At 39.6% G+C, this 20,048-nt stretch overlaps 5 protein-coding genes across 6 annotated transcripts; 2 read left to right on the top strand and 3 right to left on the bottom strand.

Moving 5' to 3' along the window:
* The first annotated feature begins 323 nt into the window (after positions 1-323).
* Positions 324-2,352, top strand: LOC117571384 (putative serine protease K12H4.7). Its single transcript, XM_034253502.2, has 4 exons — positions 324-1,159; positions 1,218-1,341; positions 1,403-1,877; positions 1,946-2,352. The coding sequence occupies exons 1-4, from the start codon at positions 360-362 to the stop codon at positions 2,104-2,106; spliced, it is 1,560 nt and encodes a 519-aa protein (XP_034109393.1). The 5' UTR covers positions 324-359; the 3' UTR covers positions 2,107-2,352.
* A 324-nt stretch (positions 2,353-2,676) lies between these two features.
* LOC117571385 (putative serine protease K12H4.7) lies at positions 2,677-4,925 on the top strand. Its single transcript, XM_034253503.2, has 4 exons — positions 2,677-3,794; positions 3,853-3,991; positions 4,049-4,520; positions 4,591-4,925. The coding sequence occupies exons 1-4, from the start codon at positions 2,998-3,000 to the stop codon at positions 4,722-4,724; spliced, it is 1,542 nt and encodes a 513-aa protein (XP_034109394.1). The 5' UTR covers positions 2,677-2,997; the 3' UTR covers positions 4,725-4,925.
* A 268-nt stretch (positions 4,926-5,193) lies between these two features.
* LOC117571390 (uncharacterized) lies at positions 5,194-6,405 on the bottom strand. 2 transcript variants are annotated; one of them, XM_034253509.2, is made up of 3 exons: positions 6,195-6,405; positions 5,734-5,994; positions 5,194-5,676 (listed from the first exon to the last, which is right to left on the bottom strand). In XM_034253509.2, the coding sequence occupies exons 1-3, from the start codon at positions 6,265-6,267 to the stop codon at positions 5,324-5,326; spliced, it is 687 nt and encodes a 228-aa protein (XP_034109400.1). In that variant the 5' UTR covers positions 6,268-6,405; the 3' UTR covers positions 5,194-5,323. The 2 variants fall into 2 exon arrangements, with proteins under 2 accessions (XP_034109400.1, XP_051859605.1); XM_052003645.1 differs by having other exon boundaries at positions 5,194-5,994; positions 6,195-6,404.
* Positions 6,406-6,565: 160 nt separating this feature from the next.
* On the bottom strand, positions 6,566-13,678 carry LOC117571387 (G protein alpha i subunit). Its single transcript, XM_034253506.2, has 5 exons — positions 13,106-13,678; positions 8,029-8,500; positions 7,870-7,964; positions 7,622-7,810; positions 6,566-7,554 (listed from the first exon to the last, which is right to left on the bottom strand). Exons 1-5 carry the CDS (start codon positions 13,224-13,226, stop codon positions 7,364-7,366), a joined length of 1,068 nt encoding a protein of 355 aa, XP_034109397.1. The 5' UTR covers positions 13,227-13,678; the 3' UTR covers positions 6,566-7,363.
* A 3,557-nt stretch (positions 13,679-17,235) lies between these two features.
* Positions 17,236-17,915, bottom strand: LOC117571391 (sperm-specific protein Don juan-like). The gene is made up of 2 exons (XM_034253510.1): positions 17,413-17,915; positions 17,236-17,351 (listed from the first exon to the last, which is right to left on the bottom strand). Exons 1-2 carry the CDS (start codon positions 17,816-17,818, stop codon positions 17,293-17,295), a joined length of 465 nt encoding a protein of 154 aa, XP_034109401.1. The 5' UTR covers positions 17,819-17,915; the 3' UTR covers positions 17,236-17,292.
* Positions 17,916-20,048: the final 2,133 nt, after the last annotated feature.

The raw sequence follows: 20,048 nt of genomic DNA, 5'->3' as shown, positions 1-20,048 counted from the left end.
ACAAACTTTTCATTCTTGACTTAATTTACTTTAGTTATATATTAAATTTTAATAAATATTACAATTTGACTACGTTAGCTAATTTATGTTGTGTTAGAATTCCATTTACCTATTACGCTTTGCGTTAAAGCTTTTAATTTAAAAGTTCAATTCATCAATAAATCAGTGACTAACGCAAAAAAATTTATTTATATAGATTTATTTATGTGTGCTCATAATATAACTGTATATGAATAAGTTTTGCGGTGTTCTCATAAATATTATAGGAGTACCCGTGCTAATTAGAAAACAGTTTCCATCAATCGTTCCGAGCGAGCAGAGCATAAAAAATATCAGACTAATTGTGATTGACTTGTAAAATGTTAAAAGCTTTAAAAGACTTCAAGGAGTTAAGTGTGCTCCTTCTCCTTCACTTGCTTTTCGCCACGCTAATCGCGCAAAGCGATTGTCTTGGAATTCGATTTGCTCATCGATATAACCGTTTCACAGAAGGAGCAAGAAAAGTGTCAGGACTTGGGCGCTCGTTAGATTCAAAGGATTTGTGGTTTGAGCAGCGATTGGATAACTTCGCTCCCGAGGACACTCGCACGTGGCTGCAACGATATTATGTGAACGATCAACACTATCGCAATGATAGCCAGGCTCCAGTGTTCTTGATGATCGGCGGCGAGGGCGAGGCCTCCGAACAGTGGATGGATGAAGGGGCCTGGATACATTATGCTAAGCACTTTGGAGCATTGTGCATACAGCTGGAGCATCGCTACTATGGCAAGAGTCATCCAACGAGCAATCTTTCCACCAGCAACTTGGCCTATCTGAGTTCAGAGCAGGCTTTGGCTGATTTGTCTAAATTTGTGATTGCCATGAAGGTCAAGTATAAATTAGCGGATACCCAAAAGTGGATTGCATTTGGTGGCTCGTATGCCGGTTCTTTGGCTGCCTGGGCACGAGAGAAGTATCCCAATTTAATCTACGGTGCCATTAGCTCGAGTGGTCCTCTGATGGCCCAAGTAGACTTTCAGCAATTCTATATGCTGGTTAAGGAGTCCTTGGGCAGCTATAACCCGCACTGTGTGAAAGCTGTCAGAGACAGTTTCGTCAAACTCGAGAATCAACTGAGAGACCAAAACAAACTTAGCGACCTCGATGCTCAGTTCAAGTATGTAATTAGCCTTAGGCATTATTTACAGCAATTTTAATCAGCTCGCCTTTTCTAGAACTTGCACGCCTTTGAAAGACTCCATTCAAAATCCATTGGACATTGCGAATTTCTTTTATAAGCTGGCTGAACACTTTGCCTCTGTTGTGCAGTACAACCCCATGCTAATCCCGATCTCAGAAGTGAGTGTTGTCTAAAATAATGATTAAGTAATACTATATAATTGTTTTCGATTCTTTTCAGATCTGCGATGTTATGGTGAGTAATAGGAATGGTACGCTGGTGACACGATTGAGCAACATAAACAACCGTTTGCTGAATAAAACGGATACAACTTGTCTGGACTACAAGTATGACAAGATGATATCCGATATAAAGAACGTTTCCTGGGACTCGGCAAATGCCATTGAAGACTCACGCCAATGGTTTTACCAAACTTGCACCGAATTTGGCTTCTATCAAACATCCGCGAAAAAATTAGATCTATTTAGCGATCGCTTTGACGTTGACTTTTTCATACGCCAATGTATGGATGTGTTCTCCAATCGCATGGATTCGAACTATTTGGATCAGGTTGTTGGCCGCACCAATAAATATTATGGCGCTCTCAAGCCGGAAACCACACATGTTCTTTACGTGCATGGCTCCATTGATCCGTGGCGTGCGTTGGGTCTGTATGTCTCTGCAAACCCCAAGACGCCCACTATTTATATCGAAGGTAATTAAATTTAATATAGGATTTGATTAATTTTATATTCTTAATGCTTTATTTCACAAATTTTGCAGACACCTCACATTGCGCCAACATGTATGAGCCATCGAGCAGAGATCCGCCTCAGCTTAAGGAGGCACGCAACAAGATACTTAACTATCTGACCAGATTACTCAAAGGTCGAGCAAAACATGGCTTGCAATCTAAAACTAAATCATATTTTCTAAACTTGTAATTTACTCAATATGTTTCGAATATGCTTAAAATGTAAGAATATACATTTGTTATTTTTTTAAGATATTGCTTATTGCTTTTTTGATCGTAGATCGCCTATTTTCGCATTTTATGGTTATTAATTATAGATGAACAGTTTTTTCATAGCCACCAAACATTTCATTTATCATTTTTAGAGCTTTTTCGCAATGGCGATCTTGTTTCCCAGAAGAAAAATGACTGCTTGTCCAGCCGGGTGTTGGCGGACGCCATTTTCAACTTTTTCAGTGATTCATAAAATATCCCGCGACAGAACTCTTTGATGCTTAACGACTATTTTACGTAAATAAATAATAGTATTATATTTAAAAAAAAAAATAAATTTTACTCGCCGTTGTCAATTTAACTGTTATTTTTGTTTGAAATTAAAGCAACCGTTGCCTAGTAGCGATTTGGAAACTGGGTGGCAGCACTGCTTGGCAGAGTTTTTGTTTAGGTATATTTGGTATATTTTAAGTTATCGTAAAAATGCAAATTAATCCATTAAACTCACTATTTTGAATGTTTTAAATATATTATAATTGTGACTATAATAAACACAATCGTCCAAATAATTCTGTTACCAGGGAAAGTTCACAGTGCAATTAAAGCCAGGTGGCAACACCGCAACGCAGCCGGCAAGTGCGAAGCAAAAACAAATAACGAAAGCATAAAGAAATAGAAAAGTACGCAAATACATACTTATAGGTTCATTGTACATACGTATGCACATAAATAGAACTATATAAGCTGCATTCTTGCGCTGTTTTTACAGTTATTCGGTCAAGCAGCTCTCGTGCTAATCAAATATCAGTACTCTCCAATTGACCTCAGAGCATAAAAAATCACAAACTGATTGCGATTGTCTCGCAAAATGCAAACAACAAGGAACTTCAAGGGGTTGAGTGTGCTCCTCCTCCTCCACTTTCTCTTCGCCACTCTAATATCGCAGACAGAATGTATTGGCTTTCGACGAGGTCGCCGATTTGATGGTTTCGTGGGTGAGCCAAGTAAAGTGGCTGGATTGCAACGTCTATTGGATTCAGAGGATTTGTGGTTCGAGCAGCGATTGGATCACTTCACTCCAAAGGACACACGCACTTGGCAGCAGCGTTATTATGTGAACGATCAATACTATCGCAATGATAGCCAGGCTCCAGTGTTCTTGATGATCGGCGGCGAGGGCGAGGCCACCAAAAAGTGGATGCATGAAGGCGCCTGGATACATTATGCCGAGCACTTCGGTGCTTTGTGTATCCAGCTTGAGCATCGTTTCTACGGCAAGAGTCATCCAACAAGCGATCTTTCCACCACCAACTTGGCTTATCTAAGCTCGGAACAGGCGTTGGCAGATTTATCTAACTTTGTGATTGCCATGAAGGCCAAACATAACCTAGCGGATACCCAAAAGTGGATTGCATTCGGTGGATCATATCCCGGCTCTTTAGCTGCCTGGGCGCGAGAGAAGTATCCGAATTTAATCTACGGTGCCATCAGTTCCAGTGGCCCTCTGTTGGCTCAAGTGGATTTTAAGGAATACTTTGAAGTGGTCAAGGCTTCGTTGGCAAGCTACAAGCCCGAGTGTGTAGAAGCTGTGCAGCGGAGCTTTGCCCAAGTCGAAATACTGTTGAGACACATGATCGGACAACGCAACCTCGATGATAAGTTCAAGTATGTAAATAGTATCAAACACTATTTATAGCAATTTTAATCAGCTCGCCTTTTCTAGAACTTGCACGCCTTTGAAAGACTCGATTGAAAACCCATTGGACATAGCGAATTTCTTTGAGAATATTGCTGGCAACTTTGCTGGAGTTGTGCAGTATAATAAGGACAACAGTCCACATGCCACCGTCACCATTGACGAAGTATGAACTGTCAAAATAAAGATATAGTAATACTATGGAACTGTTGATTCTTTGCAGATCTGCGATATCATGCTTAATACTACGATTGGTCCACCGGTGACACGTTTGGGTGCGGTTAATGACTTGCTGCTGAAGGACTCAAAGACCAAGTGTCTGGACTACAAGTATGATAAGATGGTAGCCGACATGAAAAACGTTTCCTGGGACTCGGAGACAGCCAAGGGCATGCGTCAATGGATCTACCAAACCTGCACCGAATTTGGGTTCTATCAGACGTCGGAGAACAAATCCGATACATTTGGCGATCGCTTTGGTGTTGACTTTTTCATACGCCAATGCATGGATGTGTTCTCCGATCGCATGGATTCCAAATACCTGGATCAGGTTGTTGCCCAAACCAATAAATATTATGGTGCCCTCAAGCCAGAGACAACACAGGTTCTTTATGTGCATGGCTCCATTGATCCCTGGCATGCGTTGGGTCTGTATGTCTCAGCCAACACCAAGACACCCACAATTTATATTGAAGGTAATTGGATTTAATTTAGGGTTTGATTAATGTAATCTGACGCTTTATTTGGCGATTCACAATTTTGCAGGCACCGCACATTGCGCCAACATGTACGAACCATCGAGCAGTGATCCGCCTCAGCTGAAGGAGGCACGCAACAAGATACTTAAGTATCTGGCCAAATTACTGGACGGTTATGCCAGCCAAGCGAAGTTCTCTTGAATTTCAACAGAAATCTAAAACCAAATCATATCTTGCCAACTTGGCATTAATTGCAAACAAAATATACATTTGAATGGGTCTTGAAATTTACGATCATCTGAATTATTAAGTGTATTTTAAATACCTCAATATTTTAAACTGATTTCGAAAACCGTTGCTAATATAATGCAAATAAAATATATACTTAAATGAGTCATACAATTTGCGGTTAAATCTGAATTATTTCATATATGTATTTCAAATACTTATATGATTACTGTATCGACTGTAGTCAGACTTTCTTGATTTAGTAACAAAATCATACCAGCATATTTGACAAATTAATAATAATAATAAAATAATAAACTTAATTTTAAAAGTTGTGATTTATCTGAATTGCTTAATACAAATGTACGCGGAATATTGTAAATTGATTGAAATCTACCAAACTTTACTGAATTTAAGCCAGACCCAAAAGCAATACCAAATCTAAAAACTAAGCAAAAGTTTAATTCAAATTAAACACATTATATAGATCTTGAAATTTGAGATTTATGTATGTGATTCGTGTTGCTTATAATTCATGAATATTTGTTGTTTGCGAAAACCATTGACAATGTTTAGTCCTTCTTTGCCTGCTCCATTTTCTCGTGGAATCGCTTCCAATAGTACTGGACTGTGGCATTCCGCAAGATCTTCTCATCCACAAAACGTATGGTCCAGGTGCCCGTTAGATAGGTGATGTCATAAACAAAAGCCAAGACGCGAAAGACAAACTTCTCCACCTGCGCTTTGCTGGGCAAATTGGCAGCTACTTCCTGCAATTGCTTCACTGCATCATCGGCCATGTTGCCGACAGATGCTGCGCGATCAGTGGTAGGTTCTTTGGAATACGATGCTGTCGCCTTGGCCTTTTTGGTTTTCTTTGGCGCAGCAGCTGCTGTCGACTCAACAGTGCCAATGTTGCCGCACTCTGGAAGCGTAGAAGTTGTATGCAATTGGGATGTAATTGTGCCTGCCTTGGTGTTACCCTCATTTGATTTGCAGCCATCGCCGGCGCCTGAGCCCGCATTGCCAAAGGTTGCAGTCTGCACCTGACCGCAGGCAGTTGCATCGCCGGCAGCATGTCCCATAGTCGTTGCATTTCCGCCAATGCTGCCAATTATGCCTCCCTGAGGGACGCCAGTGGCTGCTCCCTTGATGCTGTCATTGCCGCTGGCAAAGCTGCGGACTAACTGACGAGCCAGAACGTTGGACTGACGCTGCTTAATCTGTGCCAGCAATCCAGGATCTGCATAGATGAATAGTTAAACATGCATATAAAAAGGTATGTATTTTTGTATTTAATTAACGAGATCGCGATATTTCGTAATAAGAGTTTTCATGCTGATTCTTAGCAGTGATTGTTGCTGGAATTCCTCGAAGGAGTCATTCGCAATTTAACAAATTAAAAAAAAAAACTTTATACTGCTAAAATTCTAGAACACTTACCCATGCCCTTCATCAGCAGCATCGCTTGAGGAGCCCTGGCACGTTGGCTAACCGAGACTAATGCACGCAACATATTTGTTTAGTTAAAGCTCAGCTTTGGTTTTTCGTGTATTTCAACAAGACTAAACGGAATAACTCGAATAAACCAGAATATTTTTGAAGAGTTTGATCGAATTAACGCAAACAACTATTCTGACTCTGACAAACGTTGACAGCAAAAGAACGTACGACTTTTGACGCCACGATAAACTCACCACGAGTGAGTGAGGTGAGAACAGTGCTGTGCAACACTTATTTCCATTTGTAAAGTTTATTGTCTGACACTGGATATTTGCTTACCAAACTCCTCCAATAGTAAATAAACATTTGCGTTAGTTGTTGTATTTTGTCTTTATTTAAGCTAATACTAAAAAATATTAGTAAGTTTTCTAGTTACACGTAAAACGGGCATACAAAAATGTGGCCCACGCTCACTCTAAAATTTAGAGTCTAAATGGTGCGCTAAGCTCTTGGCAAAATGTACGCGGCGGCGTCCTCAATGATAAGTGTTGCAAGACGTGGCATAGAAATGCATGGCGTAAAATGAGAGAATGACATTTGACGTAGTCGGTTGATTTTGCGCCATGCAATTTAGTCACATTTACAGTACACAAAATGATTTAGTAAATAAACTTAAATAAAACTCAAAAGACAACTGGCCACAATTGTGGCATTTATGCACAAGAGTGGCCAATTGTCTTTAGCAAGCTCCATCCTAATGACGCCTAATTTACACTTGTTAAATTACATACATACACGCGTAGTTTAATTAGTTCACTTATAGCATTTAAACAGTTAACTTAATTAATTGCAGTTGGTTATTTGTTCCGCGACTATTGGCAACAAAATCGGTTCGTTGTTTACACATACATATAAGTTTATCTCAAGAGCATTGTAAAGCATTTCAAATGTAATAATAGAATAAGTATATAAATGTACGTATTACACTATACATAATGGACTATGTATGCATATACATATGTTAGTATATGAATGTAAAATGTATATATATCTGTCTACTAGTAATTATAATGTAATGGAAATGTTTGCGCGCTTTCCGTTAATACTAAGACGCACTCTAATCATATAAGCTGCTTCTCTCCCTATATCTTTCTGTCTTGTCTATATTCTTAAAACAATCCAATTTGTTTCAGATTGTTTTTGATGATGACATCTGTAACGGCATCGAATACAAACTTCACATTGTTCGTATCTGTGGCGCAGGTGAGATGCGTATAGATTTCCTTTTGGTCTTTTCGTTTGTTGAGATTTTCGAATTTCATGCGAATGTAATTGGCGGCCTCCTCAAATGTGTTCGAACCTGCAAAGTAGAACAGATAATTGATTAACAATACGTTTAAATTGATGATCTGATTATAATGTATTACCAGTGTATTCGGGGAAGCATATTGTGAGAGGAGATCGTTTGATTTTTTCCTCGAACAAATCCTTTTTGTTCAAGAAGAGTATGATAGACGTTTCGACGAACCATTTGGAATTGCAGATGGAGTCGAAGAGCTTGAGTGATTCAATCATGCGATTCATTTCCTCATCCTCGGCCAAGACCAAGTCATAGCCTATAAGATAATTTCAATTAAATACTGCATCGTCTAAAGAGTTAATAATGGAAACTCACCTGAGAGTGCCACACAAAAGATGATGGCTGTGACTCCCTCAAAGCAATGAATCCACTTCTTACGCTCTGAACGCTGACCGCCCACATCAAATAGCCTGCAAATAAGAACATTTTAATTAGAACTCTTATCAAATATGGTGAGTAATATGTCAAACTCACTTAAAGTGTAGCTGTTTGCAGCTAAAGTGCGTCTCAATAATGCCTGTGGTCTTGACACGCGTGCGCAGCACATCCTGCTGTGTAGGAATATAGTTCGGCTGCGCAATCCTGTCCAGTGAGTTCAGATAGTAGCCAGCCGAGTCATTCAGTTGATACTCGCGCGAACGTGAAAAGGATTGCTGCACTCCACCATCGGACCATAGCTTCTTCATGAGCATCACAATCTCTGGGAGCAGAATGCCCTCATCTGCCGCCGAGGCGTGTGTGAAGAACTGACGGGCAATGTCCGTTTTTCCGGGATCCGCAAACTCAATCTTTAGCCGGCCCATGGCACGTATGATGACCATCAGACTCTGTACCGTATTGCTGTAGACGACGCGACGATATTCCTCGCACTCTTCTTGTGAATAGCCCGTCTCATGGATGATCTTCATTTGCTTCACTATCGTTGATTTGCCAGATTCGCCAGCACCTGAAAGAAAACCACAACATCAATAAATATATAAGTAAATATTTTTAGAATGAGCTCATTCTATTAGTAAGTAATTGATGCTGACATCGTGACTGTGGAAGAAATTTCGCTTCTTTGTGTCGTGCGTAAAACTCGCTATGAATGAATCAATGGATAGTAGTCATCGTAGTCGTCTCGTTGTTGCCTACTGTCTCTATGAATGAATGTATGGTGGCTTGCCACAAATTGCTCAATTGTCTTTGGGTTCAAGAGGCCAAAAAGCTCGCCGAGTCGACTCCTAAGCTCAATTGCGATGGTCATGTAATCCCAAGTAATTGAGCTTGTTACAAACTTCGTACATAGCTAACTAGCGGCGATTGCAATTTATTTATTTAGCAATCGAATTTAGACTTTAATAATTCCCTATTTATAAATTCCTTACTTCAACATTAAACAGTTCATTGAACTCTCGCGGCACATTCGAGTTATCAAAAAGTGCATAAAGTTTCCACATGAGTCGTAAATAAATAAAACGCTGAGCATGATTAAACAGTGCTCACTCTAAAGAGTGAAATTTCGATTTGTAAATATAATGGGGATAATTCATTTTTAAAAATCAATATCTAATAATTATATAATTTGATTTAAAAATATCTACTTTTTAAATATTTTTTAATCAAAACTTTAGTTTGTATAATAAAAATAATAAAAAAAAGTAATATAATAAATTTAGAAGAGTCCTGGTTTCCATTAGTTCACTTTATAGGGAGTGTACTGTATTTCGAGGCCTGTATTGACAGTCGAGACAGAAGAGTGGAGGAATAAGTACAAATAAAAATAAACTGACCATATCGAAGGTGTTGCAACTAGCCGCATAGACAATAAAACGATGTTACGTGTTTATTAGTTTCCTCTACCACCCAAAAAAGTAAAAATAATAAAAACTGCATGTTTTTATTGTAGTCATGATCTCGTTCAACTGCCGGCCGAAGTTTTCCTAAGTTATAAAACGATAGGCGATGTCGCTGACGATTGCAACAATGGAACATTAAGCCAACTTTTTTTTCTTTCTTTTCAGTTAAATCTTTGCAACATTCAATGCTTTTGTCGCTGCTTTGACTGTTGTTGTTAAGGTCCATTCCCAGAGACAGAAGCACATATGAAGCATAGAGACGAAGAGTGATGGTTAGGTAATTGCAATGCCTTAACTCAACTGTACTTTCACTTTTTACTGCGCTTAGTACTGCTTCCCAACGAACTCCAAGTCCAACTTACGGGCATTAACAGCCCGTTGATATATTAAGCCTTTTCCTATTTTTTTTTTCTATTTACTTTTTACAAACTAACAAGCAACAATGCGCACTAATTTAGCAATAAACAAAAATGTCGTTATACACGATGTTATGGCTTAAAAGACGGCCAAAAAGGGGCCCTTACCAATCTGAATACGAATTAGGAAATGTTCGAATGTGAACAAAAAACAGTTTGTAACAATGGCGAAAAAAGGTCAATTTAATAATAATAATAACACACACACACACAAACGTGCGTTGTATATTCATTTATCAATGCACCGTTAACTGTGCCATAATAATCAGCCGCAGTATGAGAAGAGAGACAGAGAGAGAATGAGAACGTTCTAAAGAGGCGCGAATCGAATAGCGGTGAGTACAAAGCGTGCTTGGGCACGATTACAACAAAACACAACATAACCAGAAGCAGAAGCAGCGACTGCGACAACAACCGCATAATCATCATTAACATCGCTCATCATGATAATCAGCGGTATTAAAATTAACTTCATTAGCACACTCTCACATGCACACATACATAGACAGTGCAGCCTCCGTCACCCCAGGCAATACTTATAGCTGTGAGTGGGGAGTGTTACACACACACTCACGAGTCGCAATTCTACAATTGCAGTTCCTGGACAATTAGACACATATACACACACACGCATACCTATGCGTATTAAAAGGTGACTAAAGGCAAACAGCGATATTCTCCGACAACAAAAGAAAGCTGAAACCATTCCAAAACAAATTGCTCGATTGCTGTTGCTGCGTTTGCATGAGTAATCGTAATCGAGTTTCATTGGCGCCGCCAAGCGGCTGGCGTCTGAACTTTTTTAGATAAGTTGAGTGAGAGAAATATGCCTGTGTTAATCAGAGGCAGACTTCACTGCATGATGAATCGTGAATACTTGCACTTATTATTACTCGTAAATAAACACACACTCTGCGGCATTTCATAATTGGCCAACGGAAGTGGCAGCATTATCGATATGTTCGTATGTTTGTAAATTCAAATTGCTATTTAAAGCGCAATTATTATCGCATCTAACTTGTATGCTTTTTTAGTGAGGTAAAGTCGAGTGCATGTTAGTTGAAGAATTCATGTTTTTAATATTCGATCGCTAAGAGGTTATTTATTGATAAGTCCGATAAGGCAACGAGGCGACATGAATTATTGCGACAAGCACATAAAGTACATTATATATGTGAGGAACATATATAGAAAATTCTTAAAAAATTGTTGATTAAGTCGTTTGTGTTGACAGTACTTCCAAGTGTTTGTGTTTGTGTGCGTGTCGAATATTGTTTATCTGTGGAACTGCCAAACGTAATGTGTCGTCGGCATCATGTGGTTTATTATTATTTATTAATGTTATTTACTTGTACATACAATTTCTTACTCATATTTGATTTCCTTCCTATCGCAATCTTATGCAAATACTACAAATGGGAATAACATTTCACTCGCATGAACACATTTTGTAAATTGTAGAATTGAAACGAAAGTTGCACTCTCAATTGAATTGCGTGTCAAAGAGAGGAAGGGAGAGTGAGTGACAGCAAATTAAGTGGCGTAATTCGACTGAAGAGGGGCCAATGGTCAGACACCCACTGCAATAACAATAGCAAAATTGTATTAATACCGCACAAAAACAACTACAACAATAACAAGACAAACACAAGCGAAGCTGCAAAAGTCGCAAAGCAACAGCTGCCAAACTACAAGCGCAGTCCAAACAAGCACAGACATAAAACATGCATGTATGTATGTACGTGTATGCATTCACACATATACGAATGCGCACGCGCACATGCACAGCTGCATTTGATGTGGGGCCATTTATTTGCACTAATATCATTCACCCCACTTAAAATGTCAGTGTAAAAGCAGCAGCACAACAACAACAAGAGTCGCTGTCCCGACCAATTAGGTCTGCCAGACAGGGACGCATAGATAGTGAGAGCAACGCAGGCGCAGCAGCAACGGCGAAAGAGATACTTCATACCATAGAAGTGAAAATACCAACAATAAAATAAATATGAGAGCACAAATGTTAGGCAAGTGTTGCAAGGTGTTTTTTGTTTTTTGCTTGCTTGCCATAAACAAACAACACTGTCATGCATACTTGCTGCGCTTGTCACTCTACTTATAATTGTTTGTCTTAACGAGCAGCTGAATTGTGCAGTACAATGAAATTCTGCTTGCAAGTTGAATACATAATAAATGAAAACTGCATTGCTTTTATAATGCCACCAATTCACAATAGTTATTGGGTGTAGTACATAAGTAGTGTAGTATTAAGCTAATATATATTTTATATCTCATCGAATGACGTCTAACGTTCGAGTGATTTCTGCTTAGCTGCATTCCATATTAGGGCCAGTGTTGTACAGCGATGAATGATGAGTTCATCTCGAGTGTCACTTAACTGGCATGTCGAATGTCCCTTTCGCACCCCCTGTTGCGGTCTATCATCGTTGCCACTCAGCAGCCCCTTTCTTGAGTCATTCGACGAGCGCCGCTTCATTAACAAAGCGGCTAAGTGCAACTATGTGTGTGTTTGTATAACTATTTATGTACACATGTATGTAGCTGTTGCTCGAAAGCTGGAAAAAACCTCATTTCATTGTTTTAGACATTGAATGGCAATGAATGAATGAAAGTGCGCTTGCGAAGCATTCAAATATAATTTCTCGTAGTGGCGTTTTTTAGTTTTTTTTTTCGTATAGAAATTTAATTGCAGAAGGCTAAAACGCGACGCGGTGTTTAATTTCACTCGAGCGACAGAGAGGTCAAAGTTGATATGGCGCAACGCTTCAATGCACATTTCACACAAGCCACAACAAGTGTACACACTTATATTTATATATAAATATATATGTACATAAGTGTGTGAAGAACCGCAGAACAAACATGTTTTCATATGGCAGCCGATGGATGGCGCCCCAGTTGCTAAAGCCGCTGCTCGACATTTGGTTTCAATTTACATTCAATTTTCTTATCGCAATCGAATTATTAGACTTGCTTGTGCATTGCATAATGATGAAAGATGCACGTACATGTATATGTGCACAGAGAAAGAGTCAAACAACTTCCTTTATCTTGCCCATTTAATTGAAAGAGCAATAAACAAATTTATGTCTACACACATACACACACTTGCATGTAAACGGTTTTTTGTTAGTTTCCTTTGGCGATCGCTATTAAAGTTACCCCATATAAAAGAATGTGTGTGTGCATTTCCCTTTCGTGTAAATGGCGTCGCTTAAAAATGTGATATTAAATACTTATGGTCGAGAAGAGATCTGTTTTATTAAAGAGACGCACCCAAGAGCAGCAGTTTAACCTCCGATGCGGCGCGTTCTCCTTCAGCTCTTAATGCCCGGTCGATGTTTTTCGAACGTTCGATGGCTTCTTTATCTCGTGCTGTACTCACGGCACAACCCATTTTCTTATTTTCAATTTATTTACTTGTTAACAAACAACTTATGTGATTATATTGGCGTTCGTTCGTTTGCCAATAATAATTAATTGATTTTCACTCGCGTTTTTTCGGTACTTTTTTTTTTAATTAGCCACTGCAGATCGCGTTGCGTCTGCGCGTCGTCTGTACACTTTTTTTTGGCTGCTTCTCCTCCCTTCACACACAATACACATACACACCGCACACTCGAAAATTTCGGGCGACGCAGACGCAGAGACTTGGCGGTGCCGTTGAATTTTTCCGCACTTTCCAAAAAACTCTCGCGGCGAACGTGTTTCAATTATATCAATTTTCTAACGCTATGTCTTGCGGCAATGCAAATTATTATTGGTTTTTGTTTTTTTCTTTTTTTTTTTTTTTGTCAAAATTACTATTGCCGTTTGGGAGCGTGCGTGAATCACTTTTTAACTTCTACTGCGGTTTTAACAGCGTTACCGCAGCTCGCACTTTAAAATGCTCTATTTTACGACAAATATACCAAAATATACCACGTTTATAATAGTAGGCTTAAGAATGAGATCAACTTAAATTAAGTCAAGGTTTCATATTAAACATTAAAGAAATATTAGGTTATTCATATTTCTTGTTAGTCAAATACTAAAATGCGTCGTTGGCTGGTCTCACTGCTCACGATCAACGCTTCTTAGTGCTTAAAAACGTAAGATTTTTGTATTTTCCAACACTTAGCATAGGGGCAACTTTCTTCTCATTTCGAATTGTAGCCTTGCCAGACTGTGCTTAACAGAAAATCAAACAAGCAACGGAATTTTATGTTGTATACTGCCAGCTTTTAAGAGAATATTGAATTGAGCCTTGGTATATCAGGCAGCATACTGATAAACACTTGCCAACAAACATGGAATCCAAAATATATGTCAAAATAAATCAGTAAATTACTATTACTATTATTTTTTATTTTCTGGAGCATTATTTCTCTGCATAATAATATATTTAAAACTATTTAAATTAATCGACAGACTACTGTATTTGTGTTGGCTGATTTATCTATTGTACACAATGCGTATGAACTTATGTATGCACAGGCTGCAACATTTTTAGAATGAATCAAAATTTCAATATCAGAATTTTTGCCCTTTGGCGCACAATGTTTATTGAAACATGCATTAAGTATAAACAAAGAGCAGATCACACAAAAATGTATGCGACTCGGAAGTGCACGGTGTGTGTTGTTGTTGCTCGCTCAATGTGGGCACAAACCGAAAAAGTTCTCAGGGCCCAAAGTGAGTGTGTGTGTAGTGTGTGAGAATGCATGCATAAATAATATTTGCTTTGGCCTTTTGGGACAAAGATGACGATGGGTGGGCAACACTGGCGGCCAACAACAGGCGCCAAATGGCAGCAGTTGCATACTTATCGAAAATCGAAGATTGGCTGGCAGAGCTGACACAGCTTTCCTCAACTAATTTGTCTATTAAAATAAAAAAAAGCACTGGGGTCGCAGTGCAAAAGTTGTTGGCTGCAATGAGAGAACGTCACATGTTGCTATGCCCTGCCGTGCCCTTTCCTTCTCCCTGTCTACGTTGAGGCCATCAACGGGTCATGATTTACACATGTTTACACGAGCCGCTCGATTGGGGGGAGGCAGGGCATTGGGATCCCCTCATGAATGAATGATTGCAGCATTGCTTCTGTGCTGCTGCTGTAATTTATCGTAAAAAGTAAAACGACAACAGCAACAGCAACGACAAACGGCGGCCGCAGCAGCTAGAGAAATATGGATTTATGCGGTTTTAGGGGTTTGGAGAATACGGACAGTCGACGCTTTGGGTGGTCCAATTGGTGGTCGACGAGGTTGCGATGCAGTCAGCGCATGTCTCTCCTCTTCTTCATCTTCTTCGCCTACTCGGCTGTCTTTCTTACTCGTCATCGGCATCAACATTGCTGTCGCTGTTCTTGTTGTTCTTCTTCTTGTCTTTGTTGTTGTTGTTGCTCTTGTATCTCTCCACTGTATTTCAAACCGTTTTGCGTTTGCTGATGCCAACAATTTTGACGAACGTCGACGTCGGCGTCGGCCAAACTTCAATCGGCGCGCGCACAAAAACAAAAGCAAAGCAAACAACAGCAGCAGGCAGCAGCAACAACAACAATTAAAGGACGTCAAGGCCTTGAAATAGATATGTGTATGTATGTATGCATGCGTGTGTAAGTGCATATGTGTGTACTCTCCACTCCCACACCTCTACACGCGTACGCATACGCACACGCCGTTTGGCACATGTGTTGTTGCCTTTGCTGTTGCCTGAGCAAACTCAAGATTAAGATTAATTTCGTCGATAATTCGGAAAAAAAAGATCATTTGGTAAAAAACTTTACGCCTCGGCCTTTTTATGCGTTGAAAGGTTGAACAGTGGCAAAGGCGGCTGTTGTTCATTTGAATGATAGAGAGTGCAGAGTGGGAGGGGGAGACGAATAGAATGGCGTCGCGTCGTCAGAGCTCCACGCACTCAAGTGGAGTTGCAGACGGCAGACGTTCAAATGATCGATTCTTGGCCGCCCGTCGATCGTCGCCTGCGTCAATCGACTGGCTTTCGGAACGTTTTAAAGTGCCGCCGATAGAGCTGATTCGTCTGGCAAGAAGTGGAAGCCAAAAGAAAGTATGCAAGTGTGACCGCACCACAATATATTGCAGTGGGTGGTTCAGGTAATAGTAAGAACGGTCATACAGGAAATACAAGGTTAGCCATATTAAAATGCACAATGCAAAAAAAGAAAACTTTTAATGTATTCTTGTCATTGATGCGACCAAATGATGTTGTAAAATTAAAATAAACTGAAATTAGCAGCGTGCAATTTGTTTACATTGAAAATGTAATAATTACCAAAAACACAGACGCAAAGAGAGGAAGAAGACAAAAATCGATCGTTCGAAGACCTTAAAATAAAAAAGATGAAAAAGTATTTTAACTATTGAGTCTGAGAAGCAGCAGCATCAGCATCGGCTGCATTTGCTCGACAAGTGCGGCCCGTGTCTAGAAATGGTTTTGTTTACACTAAGTGTAGGGAAAACTAAATCGTACACTCATCGATGGCCATACGGCTGCAACCTGCCCGACAATGGGAACGGGGAACGGGGAACTGGAACGGGTGCAGATCTGGTGATCTGGGGATCTGGTAGCTGCACAAGCAGCAGGAAACAAATATCGGTGGCAGCGCAATTGAATTGCCATAAAAATTGACTCGTCGGGGCCGAGTGTGAAATTTATGAATTCCCGTCGTTGCAGTGGAAAATATCTTTTGTCATGGATGCCAGAGGTTCGAGATCAGAGAGGAGCGATCTGTGCATCTTCCGAGAGCACGGTTACTACGTGGGAGCTTTTAAGCACCTGCCAGCTGATGTAGAGCAGTTCTTCCACAGAATAATGCAATAATTTCGTACAAGTATTTTTGTAATTTTCGATAATTTCGAGGTCTCTGTAAGTTGTTTCAAATTGGGAAATCAAGTTCTTTGATTTTCCTGTATATAAAACTGTACTACATTTAAAAAGACTCATCTCAACTATTGAATCTTCCTGACTGCTACTGTCAAGCTTCCTAGTTGGACTATGTAGAGGGATTCAGCCGATGTACCATGTGTAGTAGCATCGCCATAAAATGTCCATGGAAATTCACTGATTGCATACGCCTTCGGTTTCGACTTTTATCACTGTTTATGGGTTTATCTTTTCTCTTTTTTGTGTGTGTGTGAGTTAGTTTCCCCTCCCTGGGCAGCTATTTTTGCGCCGATTTTACTTGTTGCTTTATGGCTTTATAATGTCTGAGCGTTCAGTTTTATGATCTCTGTGTGCCTGGCCAGCCATAAACTAATAGTGATTCATGTCGTTCCGTCAACAACATACTCGTAACAATTTGTTGCTACCCATTATGTGGACTGCTCCTCCGCTGGCGCCAGACGGTCAGTTTCTGAAGGCTGCGAGAGAAGCAAGTGGATCCACAACAGAAGATGAGACTAATATTTAAAATTGGCATATCTTTATTTCGGTGAACAGAAAAAATTAATGGGACTCAACATTTATTTTTTTTGCTTTCCGCCTTTACCGTCCTTGCAGCGTGGAGATGTAGGTGTTAGTACTAGAAATCAATAAATTATTATTTATTGAATTCCTTCAATACACAGCAGCATAATTCGAACCTTTATTACACACGGTCTTTTTCTTCTTGTTGGAATCATCTTTGTTGCAGGGATCTTTCTTCTTGCAAGGATCTTCCTTCTTTTTGCATGGATCTTTCTTTTTACAGGGGTCCTCCTTCTTTTTCTTGCAAGGATCTTTCTTTTTGCAGGGATCCTCCTTTTTCTTGCAAGGATCCTCTTTCTTTTTACAAGGGTCTTTCTTCTTCTTGCATGGATCTTCCTTCTTCTTTTTGCAAGGATCTTTCTTTTTGCAGGGATCTTCCTTTTTGCATGGATCCGACTTCTTGTTACTTAAGATTTCTTGCACGTTGAGTTCTATCGGCTGTGGACATCCAGCAATATTTCGAAAACACGATATATACGATTCGCCTAATTTTAAAATCGAGGTACTTATTAAACGATTCATACTTATTTGATTTTGTCTGGATTTTAGTGTCCGAAAATGTTCACAATTATTTAATTTAAATGTTTCTACTCTAAGTTCTAAAATCAAAATGATACTGAACCATTTTTCTCAATTTAACAACATTGTGATAGTTGACTTTAAATTCAATGCAAACATTATGGGTAAAAAAATCCATTTCAAAAAGTTTTTTATTAATTGTGCTGTGACTTGGGTTTTGATATTTTCAAGTTTTCGTATCACATTTCACAGTCCCAAAACTCTGCTACCGGATCTCAAGTGGCGACCACACATTAGAGAACGGCGCTCGGGTCGGATGATCGGATCAAGTGGACTGGAACCACAGTGACAATGTCTCCGAGGCAGGCGGCGTCGCCAATGTCAAAATATTTGTCAGCGCCTCGATTTACGGCGGGTAATTAGAGGACACAAATGCAGCGTCAGGATGTCGCCTTCGATTAACCCAAATTTACAAAGATCTGTGGCCTCGTTTGCCAGGCACTTGAACGTCAAATAGCTAATTATATATACTGAACCTACGGAGCGTTTCATTCTTCGCTATTGAACTGTCAACAGATCAAATAATGGAACTGATTTTCGATCATGTTTTCCAATGTTTTCCATTTCCATACGGCACACAGGTGTGCTGCTTTCGAAGGCCAAAGTTCAGTCGCTTATAAAAAAAGAAAAAAGAAAAAAAGAAAGCATAAAAAACATCAGTGAAATGTGGAAAATCTACAAAAGGGGCAAGAACAAAGCCGAAGAACAAATGTGAGCGACACCATCAACAAGGCAAGATCCAGATCGCAGAGTATAACCTCAACAGCAGGTTCCATGACGACAATACGTGTCGAGTGAGATGAAACAGATGCCAGATGAAGTTCGAGGGAATGTTGCACGTATCCGTCGTGCCTTACAGCAGGGCGCCGCATGCTACAGCGTGTTGCGTGTTGCGTTTAAAATTCGACATGGACATTTATCACATAATCAGCGTGTTCGAGTTTCCCTTTTGGCGAAATGGCCATTGGCCAAGTAATTAATTAATTACGACCTGCATTGCAAACACTGAACATTGAACATTGAAATCGATGAAAAGCAAGTAAATCGCACTCGATTATTCGTATCATGGCCGCTTTTCGTTCTATTTCCTGTTCTTCTTCATTATTCATTCGCATTCGCATTCTCATTCTCGTTCTTATTCTGTGTGCTTCCCGCTTCCTACTTCACAGCCTGCTGTGAGTCAACGCGTTTTTAAGTACCGGCTATTAAACTAAAAGCTAAACAACAACAAAGTGCCAAGTGGAAATGGCTTTCGACCATTTTTGACCATTCGACTTCGATTGTTCAACCCGACTATCCGTATGTGTGTGTGTGTTTGTCGGACATTTCGTTCTATTCGTTTTCCTTTTTTTTTTTCTTAATTTCTGGTAAATTTGGCGCAATTATTGCGCACCAAATGGATCGCAAGTCTATAAATTGTTCAATTTTATTGCGCCAGTTTCGACAGCTGAATGGCGTTCGCAGCGCAACGCAACTCTGCTTGCTCTGCCATTCAGCGGGGGGTCCCACTACCCCTTCGTCCCTCCACCTCTCTCTCTCTTTCTGTATGTGTGTGTGTGTTGGAGCTTTTATTATATGCCATAGTTTGCATAGTCGAATAGTTTGGCAATGGCACACACAGATCGAACGAATGAGCGAACGATTACGATTATACGATTACGATCTCTGGCAACTGAAAACTGGAAACTGGCAGCTGGCAGCTAAACACAAAATACAACACACAAAACTTGCGCAAAACTCACAGCAAACGGCGGCCATTTTGGAAATTGTAATCGTGTGGCAAGGTGTTTATGGCTGCCCCTGTCGCTGTTGCTGTTGCTGTCGCTGTCGCTATCCGACAGCCAACTTGCCAAGTGTGGCAACATGTATAGTACATACACCAGCAAACACCTCTCTTTCTGCAGAGATGAGCATACATAAAAAGTACTTTAGGGATTTTTGAATAGATTTATTTTGGTGTGATATTCATCTTAGCAAATATCTTGGCAAATATTTAATAATACTCAAAAATAATTGTAATTTTACAATAAAATTCTAGGGTATATACATTACTTATTATTAAATTGCCTATTAATATGTACGGTAAAATACATTTTTTTTTTAAATTTATTAAAGTACATAAATATGGTAATTAACATTCTAATTCCTTCCACTCCATTTTAGATTCTATGTT

This window comes from Drosophila albomicans, chromosome 3, assembly GCF_009650485.2.
Source record: "Drosophila albomicans strain 15112-1751.03 chromosome 3, ASM965048v2, whole genome shotgun sequence".
In the NCBI taxonomy this organism is placed as follows: Eukaryota; Metazoa; Arthropoda; class Insecta; order Diptera; family Drosophilidae; genus Drosophila; species Drosophila albomicans.
Note: the sequence above shows the minus strand (reverse complement) of the source record. Positions and strands in the feature narration are given on the sequence as shown.

Excerpts from the sequence above, each read along its gene's own strand:
- LOC117571384 (XM_034253502.2), top strand. The coding sequence starts at position 360 with ATGTTAAAAGCTTTAAAAGACTTCAAGGAGTTAAGTGTGCTCCTTCTC. Across the intron at positions 1,160-1,217 it reads GACCTCGATGCTCAGTTCAA|AACTTGCACGCCTTTGAAAG; the intron begins GTATGTAATTAG and ends CGCCTTTTCTAG. Across the intron at positions 1,878-1,945 it reads GCCCACTATTTATATCGAAG|ACACCTCACATTGCGCCAAC; the intron begins GTAATTAAATTT and ends CAAATTTTGCAG.
- LOC117571385 (XM_034253503.2), top strand. The coding sequence starts at position 2,998 with ATGCAAACAACAAGGAACTTCAAGGGGTTGAGTGTGCTCCTCCTCCTC. Across the intron at positions 3,795-3,852 it reads AACCTCGATGATAAGTTCAA|AACTTGCACGCCTTTGAAAG; the intron begins GTATGTAAATAG and ends CGCCTTTTCTAG. Across the intron at positions 3,992-4,048 it reads CCACCGTCACCATTGACGAA|ATCTGCGATATCATGCTTAA; the intron begins GTATGAACTGTC and ends GATTCTTTGCAG.
- LOC117571390 (XM_052003645.1), bottom strand. The coding sequence starts at position 6,267 with ATGTTGCGTGCATTAGTCTCGGTTAGCCAACGTGCCAGGGCTCCTCAA. Across the intron at positions 5,995-6,194 it reads GCTGCTGATGAAGGGCATGG|ATCCTGGATTGCTGGCACAG; the intron begins GTAAGTGTTCTA and ends TCATCTATGCAG.
- LOC117571387 (XM_034253506.2), bottom strand. The coding sequence starts at position 13,226 with ATGGGTTGTGCCGTGAGTACAGCACGAGATAAAGAAGCCATCGAACGT. Across the intron at positions 8,501-13,105 it reads GGTTAAACTGCTGCTCTTGG|GTGCTGGCGAATCTGGCAAA; the intron begins GTGCGTCTCTTT and ends GTTTTCTTTCAG. Across the intron at positions 7,555-7,621 it reads ATGCTTCCCCGAATACACTG|GTTCGAACACATTTGAGGAG; the intron begins GTAATACATTAT and ends TCTACTTTGCAG.
- LOC117571391 (XM_034253510.1), bottom strand. The coding sequence starts at position 17,818 with ATGAATCGTTTAATAAGTACCTCGATTTTAAAATTAGGCGAATCGTAT. Across the intron at positions 17,352-17,412 it reads AAAGACCGTGTGTAATAAAG|TACTAACACCTACATCTCCA; the intron begins GTTCGAATTATG and ends ATTGATTTCTAG.